This window comes from Triplophysa dalaica, chromosome 12 (assembly GCF_015846415.1).
Source record: "Triplophysa dalaica isolate WHDGS20190420 chromosome 12, ASM1584641v1, whole genome shotgun sequence".
Taxonomy (NCBI): domain Eukaryota; kingdom Metazoa; phylum Chordata; class Actinopteri; order Cypriniformes; family Nemacheilidae; genus Triplophysa; species Triplophysa dalaica.
The window spans coordinates 1417620-1437721 of record NC_079553.1 but is presented as its reverse complement, the minus strand read 5'-3'; the positions used below and the strand labels follow the sequence as shown (position 1 = coordinate 1437721).

At 36.3% G+C, this 20102-nt stretch overlaps 4 protein-coding genes across 5 annotated transcripts; 2 read left to right on the top strand and 2 right to left on the bottom strand.

Moving 5' to 3' along the window:
- Positions 1-719: 719 nt before the first annotated feature.
- On the bottom strand, positions 720-7669 carry ebag9 (estrogen receptor binding site associated antigen 9). Its single transcript, XM_056761927.1, has 8 exons — positions 7570-7669; positions 5321-5606; positions 4840-4936; positions 4567-4645; positions 4261-4419; positions 3477-3584; positions 3238-3329; positions 720-1963 (listed from the first exon to the last, which is right to left on the bottom strand). Exons 3-8 carry the CDS (start codon positions 4920-4922, stop codon positions 1846-1848), a joined length of 639 nt encoding a protein of 212 aa, XP_056617905.1. The 5' UTR covers positions 4923-4936; positions 5321-5606; positions 7570-7669; the 3' UTR covers positions 720-1845.
- A 98-nt stretch (positions 7670-7767) lies between these two features.
- Positions 7768-14602, top strand: zdhhc3a (zinc finger DHHC-type palmitoyltransferase 3a). Of its 2 annotated transcripts, none has more exons than XM_056761925.1 (7): positions 7768-7908; positions 8721-9040; positions 9126-9250; positions 9758-9854; positions 10094-10175; positions 11426-11556; positions 13949-14602. In XM_056761925.1, exons 2-7 carry the CDS (start codon positions 8741-8743, stop codon positions 14162-14164), a joined length of 951 nt encoding a protein of 316 aa, XP_056617903.1. In that variant the 5' UTR covers positions 7768-7908; positions 8721-8740; the 3' UTR covers positions 14165-14602. The 2 variants fall into 2 exon arrangements, with proteins under 2 accessions (XP_056617903.1, XP_056617904.1); XM_056761926.1 differs by lacking the exon at positions 13949-14602 and adding an exon at positions 12144-13160.
- Positions 14603-14824: 222 nt separating this feature from the next.
- tmem42a (transmembrane protein 42a) lies at positions 14825-16715 on the bottom strand. Its single transcript, XM_056761928.1, has 3 exons — positions 16385-16715; positions 16019-16165; positions 14825-15926 (listed from the first exon to the last, which is right to left on the bottom strand). The coding sequence occupies exons 1-3, from the start codon at positions 16568-16570 to the stop codon at positions 15783-15785; spliced, it is 477 nt and encodes a 158-aa protein (XP_056617906.1). The 5' UTR covers positions 16571-16715; the 3' UTR covers positions 14825-15782.
- Positions 16716-16838: 123 nt separating this feature from the next.
- kiaa1143 (KIAA1143 ortholog) lies at positions 16839-19857 on the top strand. Its single transcript, XM_056761929.1, has 3 exons — positions 16839-16982; positions 17177-17321; positions 18286-19857. The coding sequence occupies exons 1-3, from the start codon at positions 16875-16877 to the stop codon at positions 18483-18485; spliced, it is 453 nt and encodes a 150-aa protein (XP_056617907.1). The 5' UTR covers positions 16839-16874; the 3' UTR covers positions 18486-19857.
- The last annotated feature ends 245 nt before the right edge of the window (positions 19858-20102 follow it).

The window sequence follows — 20102 nt, the reverse complement described above, 5'->3', positions numbered from 1 at the left end:
TCTGATCTAAGATCATTTTACAGCAATAACACTATACCAATGATGAGAAAATCTGCACTGTGTATTGTGACTAATTGTCTAATGTGTTATTCCGGTGCAGATGTGCTGTAAAGAGACATTGTTTATATTAATTTTATTTAATTAACATTTTATATTACAGAGACGAGCTCATAGATGAATTTATAAGTAAACCAAGTAAATGCTCTGTCAGACACGATTTAGATCCGCATAACTGCATCAGACATTGTGTAATGTATAATTCCGTCAGTTCATATTCCTCTCTTCGTTTAAGTGGGTCAGGCTGTGGGAGCGTTGTGGGACCGGGGCGTAGCTGACGCAGATGGGGATTATGACATCAGATTCCCACATCCAGAACCTTCCATCTCCGGGATAATCGTCCGACCGTGAACATCACAGCTCAAATGACAGAACAAATATTCCAGACCAAAGATTCTGTGATAATGAGATATCACAAAGTTTCTTGGATTGCTGACTGCCCGTTTCAAAAATATCATCAAAGACATCATGTTTACTTCAGCACTAAGGATAATGTGGTAAAAGTGTTTCTGCGAGAAATGTGTTAGAGAAATAACAGTGCAAGATTCTGCAGATGAAAATAAAACAACAGATCCAAATTATACAAGTATATTTGTACAGCTATAAGCATAACGCTTAAACACCTTTGACGGTGTGGGTGGGGAAAAATAAACAAAAATAAGTAATAACAAAAAATGTGATTTTATTCTGCGTTTCATAATGATCTGCTCTTGCCTCTCTTGTCATTTCATATCTCTTCTTAATCATAGCATGCAAAAGTTAATATCAGCACCATCTTCATTTTAAAAGGATAGGTCTCTCACTATATCAATAGACGTGATCTCAACAATTTCCCATTTCTTATTAAAGACACAGAACTGTTCCCTTGGCAGGGAATCTAAATAGCATTCATATGCATTATAATAGCATACAAAGAGCATTTATAACAATTCAAATGTTTTATATAAATAATGCAGTTTTGTTTAACAGAACAAAATGATCCCTGTCACAAATCAAATCTAAATGGTTAGGCCTGTGACCAATGTGGTGAACTTTTCAACACCTTTAGCAACACACCGAGTCCTACCAAAGATAATAGATGCCTTGGTTACCAATGTGAATATTTTAATATTCTAGAGTTTCCATGACAACCAACCAACTTCTTATAAAAACCTCAGTACATATCCCAGCTCACCATTTCCAAACCAACCTTTTTGTTTCCCATATACCTAGATCAAAGTTCAGGTTTAAAATAAATGTTCCCCGTTAAAAAAAATCAATATAAGGTCTCTTACAATTACTTGTGATTAAGACCACAATTATTGGAGGAAAACCAACAAGCTGACAAGCTACTGCTAAATAGCGTGTCAAGAGCAGAAACTCAGGGTTGGATAAAGCTGTCCAGTGTTTTAAGCACAGTCAGTTACAAGACTACAATGATGAAGAAAATAAAAAACCTGGGAAAACAAAAAGGCAAAATATTCTGAATAACGAATTTAAAATGATTCTGCCAAAAAAAAAATCCAAGTTTCATAAATACTGACACAAAAACCCATCCAGTTTTTCTTTCAATACGTGCACTGAAAGAATATCCACAATTAACTGAGAAACGAAATGAGAGGTTCTCTGTGCTGTGCTCTGTCCAATATACAAAAAGCCCAAGAAATAAACTGAATTCTTCAAGACAACTGAAGGACTCCAGAAATATCCCAGAGAAGACAGCGGTGTGGTGGCCAGGACAAAACAAGGTCAAACTCAATATGGTGAGTTGTTTGGCTGTTGTTTAGAGTGTCTGGTGTTGTATAAATGTTATGATAGTTTGACAGCGATCTTTTGCTCTTTCTTCATCATTCTTTGTGCGTCTTTCTCCATTTTCTTCCGCTGCTGCTCCATAGAACGTCTCTCTCTTTCCACCAGCTTTTGCTGCCTGCATTCAGGGTACACAGACAAAATGTGATTTCATTACTTTTTAGTTATTGCAGGTTTAGCTTAGTTTTAGGCACCTCACAGAGTAAGACAATGAAAAGACACATAATGAGCAAGTTAGCTAAATCAAGGTTTTATACCGCCATCTAGTGGATAACATAGAATACAACCAAGCACCTAAAACCACATTTGAGTGGGCCACTTCACAACTTTATGATATGATGACACACATCCTGATTCAAGACCACTATATGATAGGTATCCCGACACAGGGCCATTTTCAATAATGTTTCATTTTGAACCAATATGATCTGTTTTTTGTATGTTGAATAACCAGTGTAAAAACTACTTTGATAACTGAATTGCAATTGTGTTTTTGATATGCACAACATACATCAAGATGATCAATTATTTTGGACTACAAAACTCGGTTCAGATCATATTACAGATCTAGAGCAAAATACACTTGCAGAAACTTGCCATTCAAAACTACTTATTGGTTAACCTGACAAATCAATGCTGACCGGTTGTATCAAATAGTTTTGACAATGAGTTTGAACTATGAAGTTGTGAAAATGTAAAACAGAAAACTTAAACAGAGACCCTTGTTTCTAAAACTACATCATATGTATGCATTAAATTAAGCCTATGCATGGGTTTGTAGAAGCCATAGAAGAACCTTTAAGTTTTCATAAAGCAGTAGTTCTCAAACTTTTTCATTGTAAGGCCCCCTTTGAGTATGGTGCATCACTTTGCGCCCCCCCCAAATAAAGACTTATAATGCTAAACTTAGAATCTTAATAAAGCCTAAACCATATTCTGTTATACAATGCTGGAACATCAATTCTTTTGGTTGGTGGGCTTATTTTTTGTTTGAATACATAAAATTGATGATACATTTCTATATTTCATAAAATGCCCCAAAATCTGTGGACACCCTAGATCCATCTTTTGATCCATCAAAAGTGCGGCAGAATGGATACGGAGGCAGTTCTTTCTATTTTGAGTAGCGCTCTTTTGTATTTAAACAGTTCTAGTGTATTTAAACGTGGTAAAATGTGTTTATTAGTGGCAAGAACAATTTAGCCAGAAAAATAAATGAACACAGAATGGGTTGGGATGTGTAGAACATTGTGAATGACAGGAATTCCAGTTCTGAACAATTTTGTGCCGGGTTCTTCGGGTGCAGATTCTGTGTTTCACACCCACAAAACCATCAGAATGTTCATCATATGTTGGAAACAGCATTGATACTTGTGTGATACTGCAGCCTACCTCAGCACTTCCTCTGCCTCCCAGGCTGCATCTTCCTCACCCTCCCAAGCATTTGCGTCTTCCTGCCAGGTGTCAAGATCTCCCAGCTCCGCCTGTTGTGCACAGAGACATGGCCCGTGTTAGGTGTTAACTCACAAATATACTTTAAAACAATATGAACTGAGAAAACCTTTTCTGCCTTTATACAAATCTCTACAGGAGAGGTAACTGGTGATGTCATGTGATGTGATGTTACTCACAGATGGTTGTATGAAGGACATATCCTGAGTGGCCGCTAATCTGCTGGAGAAACCAGAGGAACTGTCTGGCATGGAAAAATTCAGAGGTTCCCTTTTCTTCAACAGAATCTGGAAACAAAAGAGAGCAAGCAAGAATAAATGGCAAGACCAAGATGCGATCGGATATCAATAAATAAGTTATCCCAAATAAAGTCAAAGAAACTCACTAAAATAATATACAGATATTATCCTTGTAATGACTTTATTGCCAAATTTAAAGAAGGGTTTTTACCAGTGTGCTGTTTTTGTAAAGATAAATCTGAAACAATTTGTTTTACATTTGTTTTTCAGTTGCTCTTATATTAAAATGATTCGGTTTAGGATCTCTTTGTTGATTTTTAAGACGTTTTATACCTTTAATAATATAACTATCAAAATGGTCTTGTTTTTGGATTGTTGTACTTTGGAAATAGATTATATTCTTAAAATTCTTATTCTACTTGGAAAATACCATTTCAAAAAACAAAGTTGTTGTCTATTGTAGATTGTTTTCCACTGATATAAAGATTTTTTATGATTCTTTAATATTATTACGAAAAACAATAGCAAAGCTGTTAAGACATCTCGGCTACTGGATAAAATTCTTAATGTTTTAAAAGTATAACTGATGTGTTTTTTATTTTGGTTATTTGCATTGTGCCATTTTATACTATTACATTTTTTAATTTACCCTTTTAATGAATAAAAATAAATGAATAAAAAATAAAATAAAAAAGATTGCTGAAGCCAATAATAACAAACTCACTTTTTGTGTTTTTCTGATGGTGGGTGCCATGTCTTTAAAATAGTCTGGCTCTTCATCTTCGCCTTCCATCTGAGGAGGAGGAACCGTCCCGTTACCTCCTTCAATTTTGATACTTGTAGGGCCTTCTTCATCCCATGAGCTCCACTCCTCAATCTCAGGCTGCGGTGAATTATTCAACAAATGTTTGATTATTACTGAAGTCAATAAACAAAAACACTCATCACTCAAATCCTAAAGCACTACACTAAACAAAGTGTTGCAATATTATCATATCGGGTCCCACAAACAGATATATGATTCGTAAACCTGTTTTGGTCCAGATGAGTAATCTACTGTAGTAGGAAGGGTGATCTGATCCCCGCTCAGCTTGCGTGTCCTCCCAGTCCTACATTAACAAAAGACAACAATCAACACACATAACCACAATTGCAAAACAAATGACCACAACACTACTTGTTTAATAATCATCTCTAGATCAGGTATCAATATTGCACTGAGCCCTCGGGAGTGTTAAAATGAAACTTTATAGTAGTTTATTCTATAAATCTAGTTAATATTAAACTTTTATGTTACACATACCTGCAAATCAGTCTCTTGAAGAATGAAAGGATAGATGCCAAGCAGGTGCATATTTTGAAAAGGCGAAACTGAGTAATGGCCATATTATATGTTATATCTAAAAAAGAGAGAGGGGGGGGGAGTAAACTGTGCATTAACTTATAATTTAAAAACATGACAAACATTTATAATAAAGCAAGCGACGTATGGATTCTATTATGTAGAAAAGTATAAAAACCTATGAGAATTATCTTCCGTCGGGTTTAAATGATAAGAAAATTGCATAGATGATGCATATCGAGATCCCAAAACACCCTCAACTGACCTTTAACAGCACGAATCAGGAAAACAAATGTAATAGCACTTGCTAATGTTAGCTAGCAAAATACGCAGCTAGCAGAACGTGTCTGCTGCTCAGCGAGGTTCATTGATCTTTGTTTACATTCACAGTGTGTATGTTTGAGGCAATTATGAAATTCTGCAGATTCATCCGGTTACTCACCGGTCAGGTCGATTAAAGACAGTTGATGTGGCTGAAACCATAGCACGGAGCTAGAAAACTGATACAGATACAACACTTAATCTCGTACAGGTGGGAAGAAATGTGTGAGATCAAAGTATTTTGGAAAAGACAGACATCATAAGTACAGAACCATCATGAATAGGGGCTGTCAAAGGCGTCAATTTCATCCATATTACTCTGATGCAGGCAGTCATCGTCCCTTCATTGTACCAAGTTACCTCTGCTCACACCGAAAGGGAACTGGAGGCTGCGGGTTGCCAGATTGCTAAATAAAGTGGAAATACAATTGTCAGGATTTGAATTTAACGCTAACATAGCATGTGTACCAATACATATATTGTTTAAGGGAAAATGGTTTCAGTATTTATGGGCATAATTCCTGTGAAATAAAAAGTTTTAATGGATAACGTGCGTGTTTTAAATGCAACATGGCAACCATTTGTACGTTTTGCGCAAAACGAAAGCGACGTTTTGCTCAATTTTCCGCCAAACGACAAAATAAAGGTCCGTATTTGAAAAATATGGGTCTCATTGATGAAACAGGAGCTGAATCGTTTTTTTGTTAAAATCGTTCATAGATTCGTTTTGACGTACATTTTCGTATTTATAAAAAAATTCGTTTTTTTAAATGTTAGTTTATCACGCGTAATAAAATAAAATAATCATAAATCTGCGAAACTAATGGATTTTATTTGTCTTTTGTATGAGCGTGTCAGCATACAAACAGTTTTTGGACTCCACAATAACCATGGTTTTGATAGAAAAATCACTGGTAAACTATACTGTAGAAAAAACATGGGTTAACTAATGGTAATCAATCAGTGCAAAATAACATGGTTAATTTTCTTCAAAAAGGTACCTCCTATTATCCACCTGCATACACAATATTATTAAAAACAGAAACAAATATTTAAGCTGCAAACAGCAACTAATAAATCACTGTTGGTTGGTTCATCTAAGACTTCAGGTCACCGTGGATTCAAACAGGAACATTTTCTTTTGTGTTTTACACAGTGTTGATGTGATTATTATAAATGGTTTATCAGTACACACCATTATTTTTCAAAATTAATTTGCACATTAAAAACGCTAAACTGATCTCCCTCTCTCAACAACAACTCTTCACCACATGACGTCAGCAACAAAAAAAGAGGTAGGTGGTTATTGGAAGATGTATACTTATGTATGTAAAATTTACAAAGAATATAAATTAAGTTAACAATAAAACAAACGGTATTCTGAGTAGATTCAGAATCATAATAACCCAAAATAATATCCTTAAAAGTGATTGATACACCGTTCTCAATATTCTCATAAATAAATTAACTAATATCTTTCCAAAAATTTCTATATACTGACAGGACCAAAATAAAAGAAACACTGTTTCTTTGCCAACTTTACAAAAAGTGTTTGGTGGGGTAAAATTTTTTTTTATTATTTTGAATGACACTTATTTTACTTTAATACTGAGAAAGTATTATGTACCAAATCTTTTTCCAATTTTAATTTTTAATAAACGTCTCCAATAATAAATTAAATGAGAATCAGAAACAATATTTTCAGAAAAAGGGATCTGTGTTTTTTTATCTTTTTTTCAGAAAAGCATATTTTGCCTATAAAGGTTTCTGATGGCTCAGGAAAAGATTATATAAGTATATTAAGTCCTTACATTACACACAATTTAATGATTATATTCTCATTGAGAACTTTTATTACCCTGCAGACAAAAACAATTGAACCCTGCCCAAAACACAATAAAAATTTTGATTTAATTGTTATAGTGTTGTTTTTATGAAGACTATAATGGTGTCTATTGGTATCCTATGAGGTGAATTCTATAGGTGGGATGTTAAACTCTGTATGAAAAAAACCCCAGAAGGAATTTAGTAGGTTTTAAATGGAAACCATTGACATTTTGTGTGATTTTTCTTTCTAGTTGACGGTCCGCGGTCAGTCCGTGGTCTGCGGTAGAGAGACTACCAAAAATGAATCAGAGTATCGCCTCTTGGGCTTCTATCATCTTTGGCCTAACGTGAATCACGTGAATGCAGCTCAGCCAATCCTGCAATGGCAGTGATGTCAGTTGCCGACGTTCACATTTTAAAAACAACATTTTTATTATAGTAAAATCTACATATCGTTCCCAACTAAAGTATTTTTAGATGTAAAACGTGCCGATCATTAAAGTACAGACAGTCGATGCCTTGAATAAATTACTATTTCCTCACAAAAGCTGTTTATTCAGGGTAGCGAAGCTTCTCTTCCATTGAAATCCATTGAAACAGCTCCTGGTCTCCGGCGTTAGCATTAGCCGTTGCAGGCCCTCCATCTAGTGGCTTTAGCTCGACAGTGTATTTTCAAGCCGACGCTGGCTTGGCCGCATTGGGAGGGGAGCTGACACGGAACGAAGAAAATGCGGCATTTGACCACTTTCAAAATGTTTTTGTAAATCAAATTCGTCCTTTGTTGTTACAATACTAACCCGGGGACATATTCCCCAGTGTGATCCATATCGTCTCTGCCTCGGTTTGGCGATCGATCGCGAGGAACCCAATGTCGCCACATATGTAAGTATCGCTTTGGCTCGGGTTCCTGTTCATATCTGTGACATTTAATTAAATGTTATTACATGAAAATGTGTTGTTATGAAACTGCATGCCCGTTCTATCTCACTATTATGTTTATGATTTGATAAACATTGCGTTTGGATGTTGGATTATATTTCTATGTCTTGGTTCAGTCTCTGCGTAATTTGCGCTATGATTACAGACTGACGTTACTGGTTATTAAAGCATGTGCTGAGTTGGATGTCATTATAAATTGTCTTTAAAAAACAATGTTATGTAAGCCGATGATTGAACAGTTCTTGGTGGTTTGGAAGCATCTGCTTATAGGTTGCAGTATATGGGAATTTCATAGGTGGGCATAAAAGTTTGATGTAGTGTCGAAATGAGAAGCACTGTTACTACTGTCTACTGTTGGTTGTGCTCAAGAAATTGTATGTGTCAGACTGCAGCTTCCATACTGCACTGAATATGACCTTCTGTGTCTCCTGAGCATCCATTTTTCTGTTCACCATCTGGTGTTGAGAACCCTTTTTACACTGCCCTGCTATTACAGATGTCTATTGTTTATTAACGACTTAACAAAGGGTTTTAATGGTGAAGATGTAGTTTGGAAAATGTAACGTTTTGGGCCTTATTTCAGAAAGCTTTAATGGTTCCCATCCGCCAGGTGACATTTGACCCGTAGAACCCAAACATGCCCTTATAATCGTCATTATAAACCCAATTCCCATTATAACCATTAAATCAAATGTCGTAATGGTTTTAATTCTTAACTTTTATTCTGAAGCGTTGTCTATTTTTAACCCCAACAGAATGCGATTTCTGTGGTAGGATGAGAACTCCGGTGTCACGCTTCAGGGACGTCGAGAGGCAGTCCAACACCCTGCAGCCCGCTCCGTGTCTTCCACCCTGTCATGAGCAGCCGAACACAATGTGGTTCATCAAGGATGCCTGCGGCATCGTGTGCGCGGTCATCACCTGGTTTCTCGTCTTCTTCGCCGATTTCGTGGTCTTGTTCGTCATGCTCATTCCATCCAAGAACCTGACCTACAGCCTTGTGAATGGCACCCTGTTCAACAGCCTGGCTTTCCTCGCCCTGGCGTCTCATTTCAGGGCCATGTGCACTGACCCGGTGTGTTTGCTTTTCGTGGTGACTGGTTAAATGTTCGGAAGACTGCGTATCACTATAAAAGGTTGCTGATGTTGATGCTTTTCAGGGAGCCGTGCCAAAGGGAAACGCCACTAAAGAGTACATCGAGAGCTTACAGCTGAAGCCAGGCCAGGTGGTTTACAAATGTCCCAAATGCTGCAGTATTAAACCTGATAGAGCTCACCACTGCAGGTGAGAGAAAAGTGTGTAGATTCATTTCCTTTTTACAAGGAAGACTCGCCTAAAAATGAATATGTCTTTTCAAACCTACGTGTTTGTTTTCTTTGGAGGTTTTAGATTATCTTCACTTAAAGGGATACCCCACCCAAAAATGTAAATTCCATCATGAGTAACTTTCCCTCAAGCAGTTACAAACCTGTATATGTTTCTTTATTGTATTGAACACAAAGAAAGATATTTAGAAGAATCTCAGCAACTGAGATTTCGGAGGTAGTGAAAAATGTTATTCAAAAGTGCCCCAGAACTTTTGGTTTTCCTAAATTCTTCAAAATATCTTGCCCCAGAAAATCTCAGTTGCTAACATACATCCGAATATCTTTATGTGTGTTCAACAGAACAAAGAAACAGGTTTGAAACAACAATCTTCAAATGATTGTTTAAGCCGAAGTTTGTTTTTCAGCTCTCTGCCAGTGTGTGAATATTTCTACATCTCTGTCTATTCTCCACCCTCTTCTGTAGTGTCTGCAAGCGCTGCATACGGAAGATGGACCATCACTGTCCTTGGGTAAACAATTGTGTCGGGGAAAGTAACCAGAAGTACTTTGTGCTTTTCACAGTAAGTAAAAACATCACGCAAACTAAAACTCTATGAACATACTACTGGTGTTTGCCAGAAGCATTTTATTTCAATGCATCCTCAGCTTTACATCATAAAATACAATATTAATTCCAAACACAGGTTTCATACTATGAATAATATTATCAACGTGGAATTTATTACGTTCCAATACGTTATTATTTTCCATTCCAGTCCTCTGAAACGAACCCTCACTTCCAATGCTGATTGTTTTCCAGATGTACATTTCTCTCACCTCTCTGCACACCCTAGTCATGGTGGTTCTTCATTTCCTCTACTGTTTTGAAGATGACTGGACAAGTAAGAGAGCATTTGATGGATAATTTGACCCCAGTGACAAAAGGTTTAGGGTGAGATGGCAAGCATGCAGTTTAGTTATGTGCTGGCTTTACACCATAATATATGAAACGAATCAACACAAAGGATTTTGCGATTAATATCCACACTTGGTCACTTGATGAAATTTTTACATCAATAAATATTATAAAACTGTCAGTTCTGGTCCTTGATTCTGATTGCCTGAGCGGAGTTCTATGCCGTAATAAAATACCCCGATATATAACGACTGACTGCACCACAAAGCCTAAATATCATTTTATTTACTTTATTTCATGAAAGCTTGCTAAGCATATGGAGTAACCGTTTTATAAAAACAATAAGCCCTGCAAACAAACAACGCCCTTAGCTGTTATAAAATGCTCTGTAACCCACTGCATCTTTGGGCTTATTGCTTTAATAAGGACCAAGCGTGAATGCCTCCTCATATGTCTTTTATCAGAAGTTAATATTAACCCAAACTAACCCGAAAACGAAAATTCTGTCATCATTCACTCACCCTCTTATCATTTCAAAACATTCAAAAAGATATTTTAAAGAAAGGTGGTAACCGAACAGTGCCGGCACTCATTCATTTCTTTTTAGGGACCCAAAAACAATGCAACTGAATGGGCGGCAGTTAGCTACATTCTTTAATATATTATATTACTTAGAAACAAATGTATAGGATAATGCAATGTTAGTCATGTTGGATAAAAGCGTCTGCCAAATGCGTAAATTTAAATCTAAATATGAACTTTTGTCTTCTGCTGAAGAAATGACAAGAGGGTAAGTCAATGATGACAGAATTTTTTCTTTTTGGGTGATCTATAACTTTGAGTGTATTAATATTAAGCGTTTGGAAGGTTGTGTAAATAGAAAATAACCCCTTTCAAATGAATTTCTTCCGTATATGGCATAAAAGTGTTGCATGACCCAAATAAAATAAACGGGGTGTTAAACCGGACACTGGTGTATTGCGTCCTAAGCTTAGTTAAAAATCTTTCTTAAAACCCAAAGTGTGAAGAGAGATTCAAAAGTGTCGTGCTCCCAGCTGTAAATATAGACACTGTGTTGCCAGAGACTGTATATTTACACCCTCTATTTGTGAAAGCTCCCCTCCAAAAGTTCCCTAAAAAACTCAATATAGTTGATAGTATGTTGTATAGATAGGCTTAATTGTGTATTTGTGTTAAGTCTGTGTGTATGTGTTCCCTTTCCCTTCCCGACCCCAGAGTGCAGTTCCTTCTCCCCCCCGGCCACTGTCATCCTCCTCATCCTCCTGTGCTTTGAGGGCCTCCTCTTCCTCATCTTCACCTCTGTGATGTTTGGCACCCAAATCCATTCCATCTGCACAGATGAGACGGTAAGAGAACGTTTTCTTCTGCAGCAGCGAATATAGAAGAGGTTGCGGTTATGGCCAATAACTGATCTGATCTTGCCGTTTGTAACATTGTGAATGTGTAACACTTTAACCCAAAATGTTGCATGCATGAAAGTAAGTTTAACCTTGTTAAGTAGCATACATTTGTCACTTTAAATTAGGATGGAGTGGGGTAAGATGTGTCACTCTGTAGCAAACTGCTAGCAGACCGCTTGGATCCGGTCTAGAAAACACTTCAAGTAGATCTTGTCACCAGGGAGATGTTATTTGACACGACCCTCTGGTTCCTTTTGTTGGACTGGAGTGGCGTCTGTACTGTGTCCACTAGATGGTGTTACTGACATAGCTTCAGTCGGTTTAAACTACGTTGCATAGTTGCCTGCATATTCTGTAGAAAAAGTCCTCCATTTAATGGTTTCTCAAGTCAAAAAGCTTATGGTCCTCCTAGTAGTGAAACATGTTGTGCTTTAAATTCCATTATTATGGAATGGGTCACTTGTTCTTCACATTTCCACTATTATTCCGTAATATTCACACACTCTGAAGTGTCGGTTATCTCTTGTTTTTAGGGCATAGAGCAGTTGAAAAAGGAAGAGAGAAGATGGTCTAAAAAAACAAAATGGATGAACATGAAGGCGGTATTCGGACACCCCTTCTCAATAGCATGGGTTAGCCCGTTTTCAACGCCCGAACACGGGAAAGCCGATCCGTATCAGTATGTGGTCTGAGTTCAGGAAGCTTTAAGCTAGAGACTGGAGTGCACTTGGATCCCTCACATAAACTAATGCCTCAGCGTCTTTTCATGTGTTTGTATTCTAGACCATTTACCTAAATCACCTCATTTTTCTTTTCTTCTTTTAGGGAACAAATGGTTGTGCATCCAATGATTCTTTCCTATTTAAAAAGAAAGTTGAAGCTTTACATTAATCATGTTGTAATCTCTCTAGCATTTCTGCCTGGCTACGCTGAAATGAAGACGAATGATGGTGGAAATAATAGAAGCCATACATTTCCTATTGTTATCTCTCTAGAAGTTTTCAAAATGATGACATTACTTTTGAATTACTTGGAAACTTAAATTTTTGTCCCTTCCTATAACTTGCCATGGTAACTAATGTGAGAGAACTGATAACCGTTCACAAAATGATATATTACGCTTAAAGTATATTACAAATAAAAACAGGCTTTTACATGATTTGGGCCACTTTTGAAACTAATGATAATCTTTATTATAATCTAATATTATAATAAGATTTTATCACTTAAAAAAGGTGTCAATTTCTCCACTTACTTTACGCTCTTTATGATACAGTATATACAGTCTATTATACATTTGGGGATGGTTTACGTGGTTTGAAATGATGATTAAGGGTGAGGAAATTGTGTGAAGTACATCTATATACAGGGATATTGTGGATATATTCTCTGGTTTACTCCATGTTACTCCATTGTTTTAGTTATTTCAGATATTTTAAATTTGATGAATGTACATTTTTGTTATGAATGAAAGACATGATTTTCAAGTGTATATAAAAGACAATCGTTCTTTTGACAATGGGTGAATTAAAAACATGAAAAGCCTTGGATTTTGAAGCAGTTATTTGTGTTAAATTGTTTCTGTGGTCTTTAATGTTCCATTCTTAAATGCTAGACCACATACGGAACTGTCTTTGCCTGCGGACAACATCTTAAAATAGCACTTGAGGAAGTTCAGCAGATGAAATTCTATTGACATTGCACATTCTCCGACTGTATTGTTTGTAATCTCTCAAAAACTCCAAATGTTTAAGGGTTTCTTGGTTTCTATCTGTCGTGTCCACTTTCTCTCTGCTTTGTTCACTAACCGACTTTTTCCTCATTTTGTATAATCTCTTCCCTTGGGTTCTTGTTGTTATGAATAGTTCCTTTCCTCAGATGCTTTTATGATCAACAAATCATATTTAGTGTTTAATTAGGCCTGATGTCACTGTTTGATTGGTATGAGATGGAGGTAAGCTGGTATATGCCGTTCAAACCATCAGCTCCAACATCACACGTTGTGCTTAGTGCCTGAATGCATGCTGTTTAAAAAAATGTGTTTTCATTTAAGAGATCATTAGGAATGTGAATGCATGTTGCATGCAGCGTGCTTTTATTTTTGCAACAACAAAAAAGACTTTTGAACCATTCTTTCCAGTTACGATAAAAGCCAAAATCACGCTGGTGCATGTGTAATGATTCATTACCCTTTTTACTATAGTAACCACTTGCTTTCTTTTCAGTCAACGGATTTTAAGTTTGTAATGTGCTAGCGTGGATGTGATTCTCAATTTATTTCTGACTGCATCATTCAAAATCTCTTGCAAGAGTCACTGAACGTGTTGTTTTGTTGCAGGGCATTGAAAGGTTAAAGCGTGAAGACCCTGCATGGGAAAAGATCTCATCCTGGGAGGCTATGAAGTCAGCGTTTGGGGGTCCTCTATCTGTGGCCTGGATGAGCCCTTTCACAGACTGCACATGCCAGAAAGACACTTCGGGTCACGTTCCTGTGTTCCCACAGGGTGAAATCATTGAGGAGGATGTGATTGAGATTCCTCTGGCATCTCATTAGATCCGAATTCGACCATAAGCACAAAAATGGGACATTTAAACTGGAGTGTATATTGTATGTGCTGTACCTAAGTGCCTTCCAAAACCAAAAATATTATGACTCTTTCTTTTTTTAAGTTTCAAATGTCATGAATTTGTTTATTTTGTAGTGATTACACGCATGATCACAATTTTATGATCTTCTGAAAATTGATTGAGCTCCTGTTGCACAGCATGTGCTTCATCATACACTAGCGGTGTTCCTGGAGCAGTGATGTCTTTAGTTCGATTTGTTATTTGGTTTAACCATGTTTGACCCGTAACTTTATCAATTGAAGTATATTTCTATAATGCTTTTCAGAATTGTGCACCATTATTTACCTTTGTTACTTTTTCTTTGTATGGCTATAGAACTTCAGTTATAAGCTTTAATCAAATAAACATGCTGTTTTCTATTTTACAGTGTTGACAGGTGGACCCTTAAACACAGTGTGAACCCATTTAGTTTCCAAACAGCTTACATTTTTATGATATCACTTCACCACCACCACAGACTTGGATTTTCATTATTATTTTACAAATAAATATTCATAATGAGGCATCTTATTTTAAGTCCTTTTAAAAAGATTAGACCAGATGAGTGGAACCATTTAATGACAAAAAAATCCAACTCCATCCTTCATGAGATTAAAATCCACTTTATTAAAAAAAGAAGACCCTTAAACGATGCTATGTGACAAATGTCGTGTTCTAAGATCAGTGCATTTTTAGTGTGTTTCAAGCAGTGCACAGAAATGCGCTGCAAAACTACTCTTTACAGTGTATGTCAAAAGGTATACAGTAATTTTATTTGTACTGGCATCTTAATGAAAGATGTAAAAAGTCAGACACAGTGTTTTGTGTAGGGAAAAAACCCCAGCCTCTGCTTCCTGTTTGAATCCCTCTTTCTGACCAAAGAGTGCAAACAGATTTGACTTAAGAATACCTGAGATTGAAAAAAACAGGTTAGAGCTGAAACGAAATAGATTTTTAAGAGATTCAGCATTGGAGAAACTGTTCAACATGCATCAGGAGGACTGGCTACATATCAGCACAATTGAAAAAAATAAACAAACAGAAAGGTTATGATGGTCACATATTTATAGTTTCAATAATAAAAGTTACAAACAATTGTATGTCTCATTTCTACTAGCAGTCAAAATTGGGCCCGATCTACTTTCTTTTTTACTTATATTTTCCACATTTAGGAACATCTAATGCATCTTTAAAAAAAACATTTTGTTTATCTCTCCCCAATATTAGAGCCTAGGCCTTTCCATTGCAAAGTATTTACAGGTCAAGCATACTTAGAAGGCACAGCCCTTGATTGTGTAAGTATGGCGTAAATTATATGTCTATAACTGTAGGCACAAAGTGACAGAATTGTACGCTCTACATCTACATGTTACATAACACAAAATGATAAAATGACTGTTCTCCAAACATTTTAAACAGTCTGAAAAAAAGAAATATGTTCTCAGCATAAATCATTTCAACATTGATTTCCTGCATATATCAGACTCTCTGATTAATACATCAGATTTTCTTTCAAGCATCAACAGCCTTGTTGTTCAGTCTATGATTTGCTCCGTGTTCTTGTGTTACTCATCTTTCTTAGACACATTTTCCTGCGAGGCCTGATGAGTTGATCCGTGTAAGACAAGAAGCCCTGATAGGGTTAAGATGATACCGACCCACCATAAGGAGGCGTGCGTTTCCCCAAAGATCACATGTCCAAGGAATGCCTAGAAAAGAGGTGACAACATTCAAAAGATAGTTGATGCTAAATAAATAATACTGCGTAAAACTTGAAGCAATATGTTTCATTAAAACTCACAGAGGAGATAAAGTTTGAGGCAGTGGTGGTCACAGTGGCCCGGGCTGAGGAAGAGGAGTGTCGCAGAGCTTTGGCGAAGAACGTCCACATCACAGCATTGCAGGTGAACAGAAGACCACCACAAAGAAGCCGCAGGGGTATATGTAACTGTAATGAGTTTGGGGCAGATTTATCACCATTGTTTTAATAAAAATATTATTTTGGAACTATGACTCCTGTGGTGAGCCAATGGTACATTTGTGGTTTTATTACAAATTCTATAATAAAGCTTTATTGGTTACTGGGGATGATATTGGTAACAACTCATTCATTCATTCATTACAATCGTAATGTTTGTCTGTGATTCGTGTGCATGAGACTTCTTACCCAGTCACACGCTGTGGTGTCAAGACCCTGATCCCGACCGCTCGCCTGTCTATCCGTCCAGATCTTCAGTCCTGTCTCACACACCTCCTTCAGGTGATCGGCACCCAGTGATAACTTCGCCGAAGAAGATGCTAAAGCTGCCAGGAACCCCGCCAGCGACGCGTAAAATACTCCAGGCAACATCATTTCATCTCGTAGCGACTGATTTATTGAGACTTGAATGTGAAAGCATTATTGTACCCCATCGTCTTCTTCTTCTTTCCTTTAAAACTTCACCCCATCTTTTGCATTTAAGCAACAACGACACTTCCTACTAGGTGCGAGGTGTGTTCTCTCGCAGCGGTGAAGATGCGTTCTGATTGGCCAGTTACAGACGCATGCTGATGACGTTTCATGGACGTAAACCTTACGCGCTAAATTCTTCTTGTGTATCCTGTTTTTGTTAAACTAAGCACGTTTGCATTATCAGGCTTCGGTTTGTTTAGACGCAATGAGTAAAAAGGGTAACGTGTCGTGGGTAAAGCCAGCGGAACCATCTTTTCTGAAGAAGTTTAAGGAGGATGTTGGTTTTAAAGAGGGGCCTACAGTGGACACTAAAGTGAGTGTGTTTATTGGTAACATTGGACGCGTCCCAATATGTAGTAACGTCACGTTACGCTGCCTGCTTAGAAAGCGTGTTTGGAGTTGACTTCGGACGTTTCCCACGCGCATGTGGACTTTCGAAATGTCATTCACTAGGTTTTAATGTCTTTACTTTTAGTTTAAAACATGTAATTGAACATGTTGTTACAGAGGCTGGAGATGCCCCAGTGTGATGGCGATAGTGGTGACAGTGATCGGGAAGATGAGATGCCGCAGGTCGTGCAGCTGAAAAAGGGAGATCTCAGTGCTGAGGAAGTCATTAAAATCAGCAGCGAGAAGGCGACATCAAATGCAGGTAATAAACACATCTATGACTGTCTTAATAAATCACGGGTGATCATTTTACTGTAGGATCCAAATACTCAAAATGAATTAATACATAATTATGATAATTATTTAATGTACTTGACGTTACATGAAAACAATTGTTGTTTTAAAAATGTTTAAAAAAAATTCTCTAGAACTACTATTACATTTACAGGATATTAGTATGATAGTAAAATACATAAAACATAGGGCTGTCAAACGATTAATCGCGATTAATCGCATCCAGAATAAAAGTTTGTGTTTACCAAATATATGTCTGTGTACCTTGTATTTATAAACACTAATTTAGGAAATATTTAAATATGTTTATTTATGTTTACCAGTAATTGGAACTCTACATCAACGTTTATTAATTGTTATATTTTATATTTTTCTTAAATTTATGCATTTATGTGTATATGTTCATTATACAAAATAAATATGCACAGTACACCGACATATATTACGTAAACATAAACTTTTATTCTGGTTTCGATAAATCATGATTAAACGTTTGACAGCCGTAATAAAAGATGATATGGGTAGTTGACAAATGAATGTGTCATATGGTGTGACAGTAAAAATGTTGAAAAAAAACTAACAATGACGATACGTAAATCTCTTTTTTATTTAATAATTATTAATTAATATTATAGAATAGTATATTATTAACAGTTTGTTTTCTGTACAGAACATTTGTCAACTACCCATATCAAAAATATTTTTATAATATAGGCCTCATTGCTTAATAAAGTTTATTGGATTGGTCATACAAATATATTATAGGCTGATGAAGAACTTGGTGAGGCGTGCAATCAATAGATGCTATTATGCTAGCTAGTAGGTAACTTGAATCATTTAAGATTACTTTTGTGTTAAATCACAACCTTCTGTGATGTTTTGGTGTTTGCTGCATAAGGTCATTAAATAATGTAAACATTAATTTTCTTCAGATGAGGAGCCTCCTGCGGATGGAAAGATTGTCTTTAAGAAACCCGTCAAACGCTCGTCTGATAAATTTGAAGGCATTACTGCAAGCTCTAGCAAGAAAAAGAAAAGTGGTGATGTAGAAAAGAAAGAGTTAAAGGCAGTTGTTAAAGTGAAGAACAACAGTCTACTGTCGTTTGGTGGCGATGAGGATGACGAGGACTAGTTTGTTTGAGATTCAGTTCAACTATATTTCTGGAACTGAGCCTTAAAACTCCTGATCTCCAGATGAAAAATGTTTTCTTGTGTGTAAAATAGATGTTTCGTGAGAATGAATATTTCATGTAGGTTCATTTATAATGTAATTTTGTAAACCATCATTATGGGCCTCTACAGGAGCATCCTTAACAACAGACACTGGAAAGAAATGATATTGTTTCTGACTGAATGACACGATAGTTACTAATAACACTTTGGAAATAATTTGACGGACCAGTGGAATGAATAATAAAAATCGTGATAACACGAGGCAAAGAGAAATGCAAATAAGATGGAACGTCCTGTTCAAACCCATACGATGTACATTTATGGCTTCTATGAAGGAGCTGTGCATGTTTTATTGTCTTGGATGTTTTAGGTTTTTGTATTTTATCTTCCCAGATTATGGGACTTCAAGAATTTTATTACACATTTTTCTCATAGGAAAGACAAATGTATGTTTGCTGGAATTAAAGGTTTTACATTAACTTAAAATGAATGACTTGTTTTTCCTTGTTGAATAAATTAATCTGCTACAAAGTTTAAATTAAGTAGTTACATGCCAAAAGGAATGTCATCAAAAATACAATTAATTTATTTAATGTGCCTTCTTGTACCTTTTCTTCTTGTATGTTATGTATGGGAGAGCTTTAATTAAACCGACCGGTAATGTGAGATATTGATTTGGTTGACAGAAGTGTTGATATTACATGATTTTGTTCTTCTATTGCTCCTCCACCTCTTTGATGTTTTTAATTTATCTTCTCTTACATTCTCTAAATATTACTTTTTCGGTTTTGGCCGAATGTCTCTGGTTACTGCCTGTCATGTTTTTCTCCTACTTGTCTGCAAATTTAACATCACCTTCACATACTGTATAAGACTGTGGTTCATATGATTAACGCCCCTCTTTATAGTGAAATTGATTTTGTTATTCTGTATCTTAAATGTAAAATAACCTGATCCTGTTTGATCAAGGTATGCGACTGTTCTGTTTCAATGTACCCAAGTGTGTTTTAAGTTTAATATACAGGTTTGTGGCTCTTCATTAAAAAAAATGTATTCACCATTGTAATCTGATGTTTACTGATCTTTTTATAGAAATATCTTTAGGATTTGTATTAAATCTATAATCATTCCCTCGAATCGAAACGAGAGCTTGTGAATCGGAATCAAATCCAATCGGAACATCAGAATGGATACCCAGCCCTATTATCAATGCTTCTCTCCCTACTGCTTCATTTGGTATCATCATTCTTCAAATAACTTGTCTGTATTAATAACAACACTCAAAACGCACCTATTTTCAGATTGTTATTTCTCCTAAACTGTGCTGCCTGTTGTCTTACACATGTCTATTTTTTGCTCTCTTTGTACTACTGTTCACCCTTGAGCTTTGGAAAGGCGCTCTATAAATAAAATGTATGATTATTAGTGTAACTGGTTTTAAACTGTTTTTGGTTCTTCATGGGTGCCTACAACATCTCAATCTACCTGTTGAGATCTCAAACGTGTTCAAGTTTAGGAACTTGTTAATAGGCGATTCTTGATTACTTTTTTTGTTAAAAAAAAAAAAGAATACGAA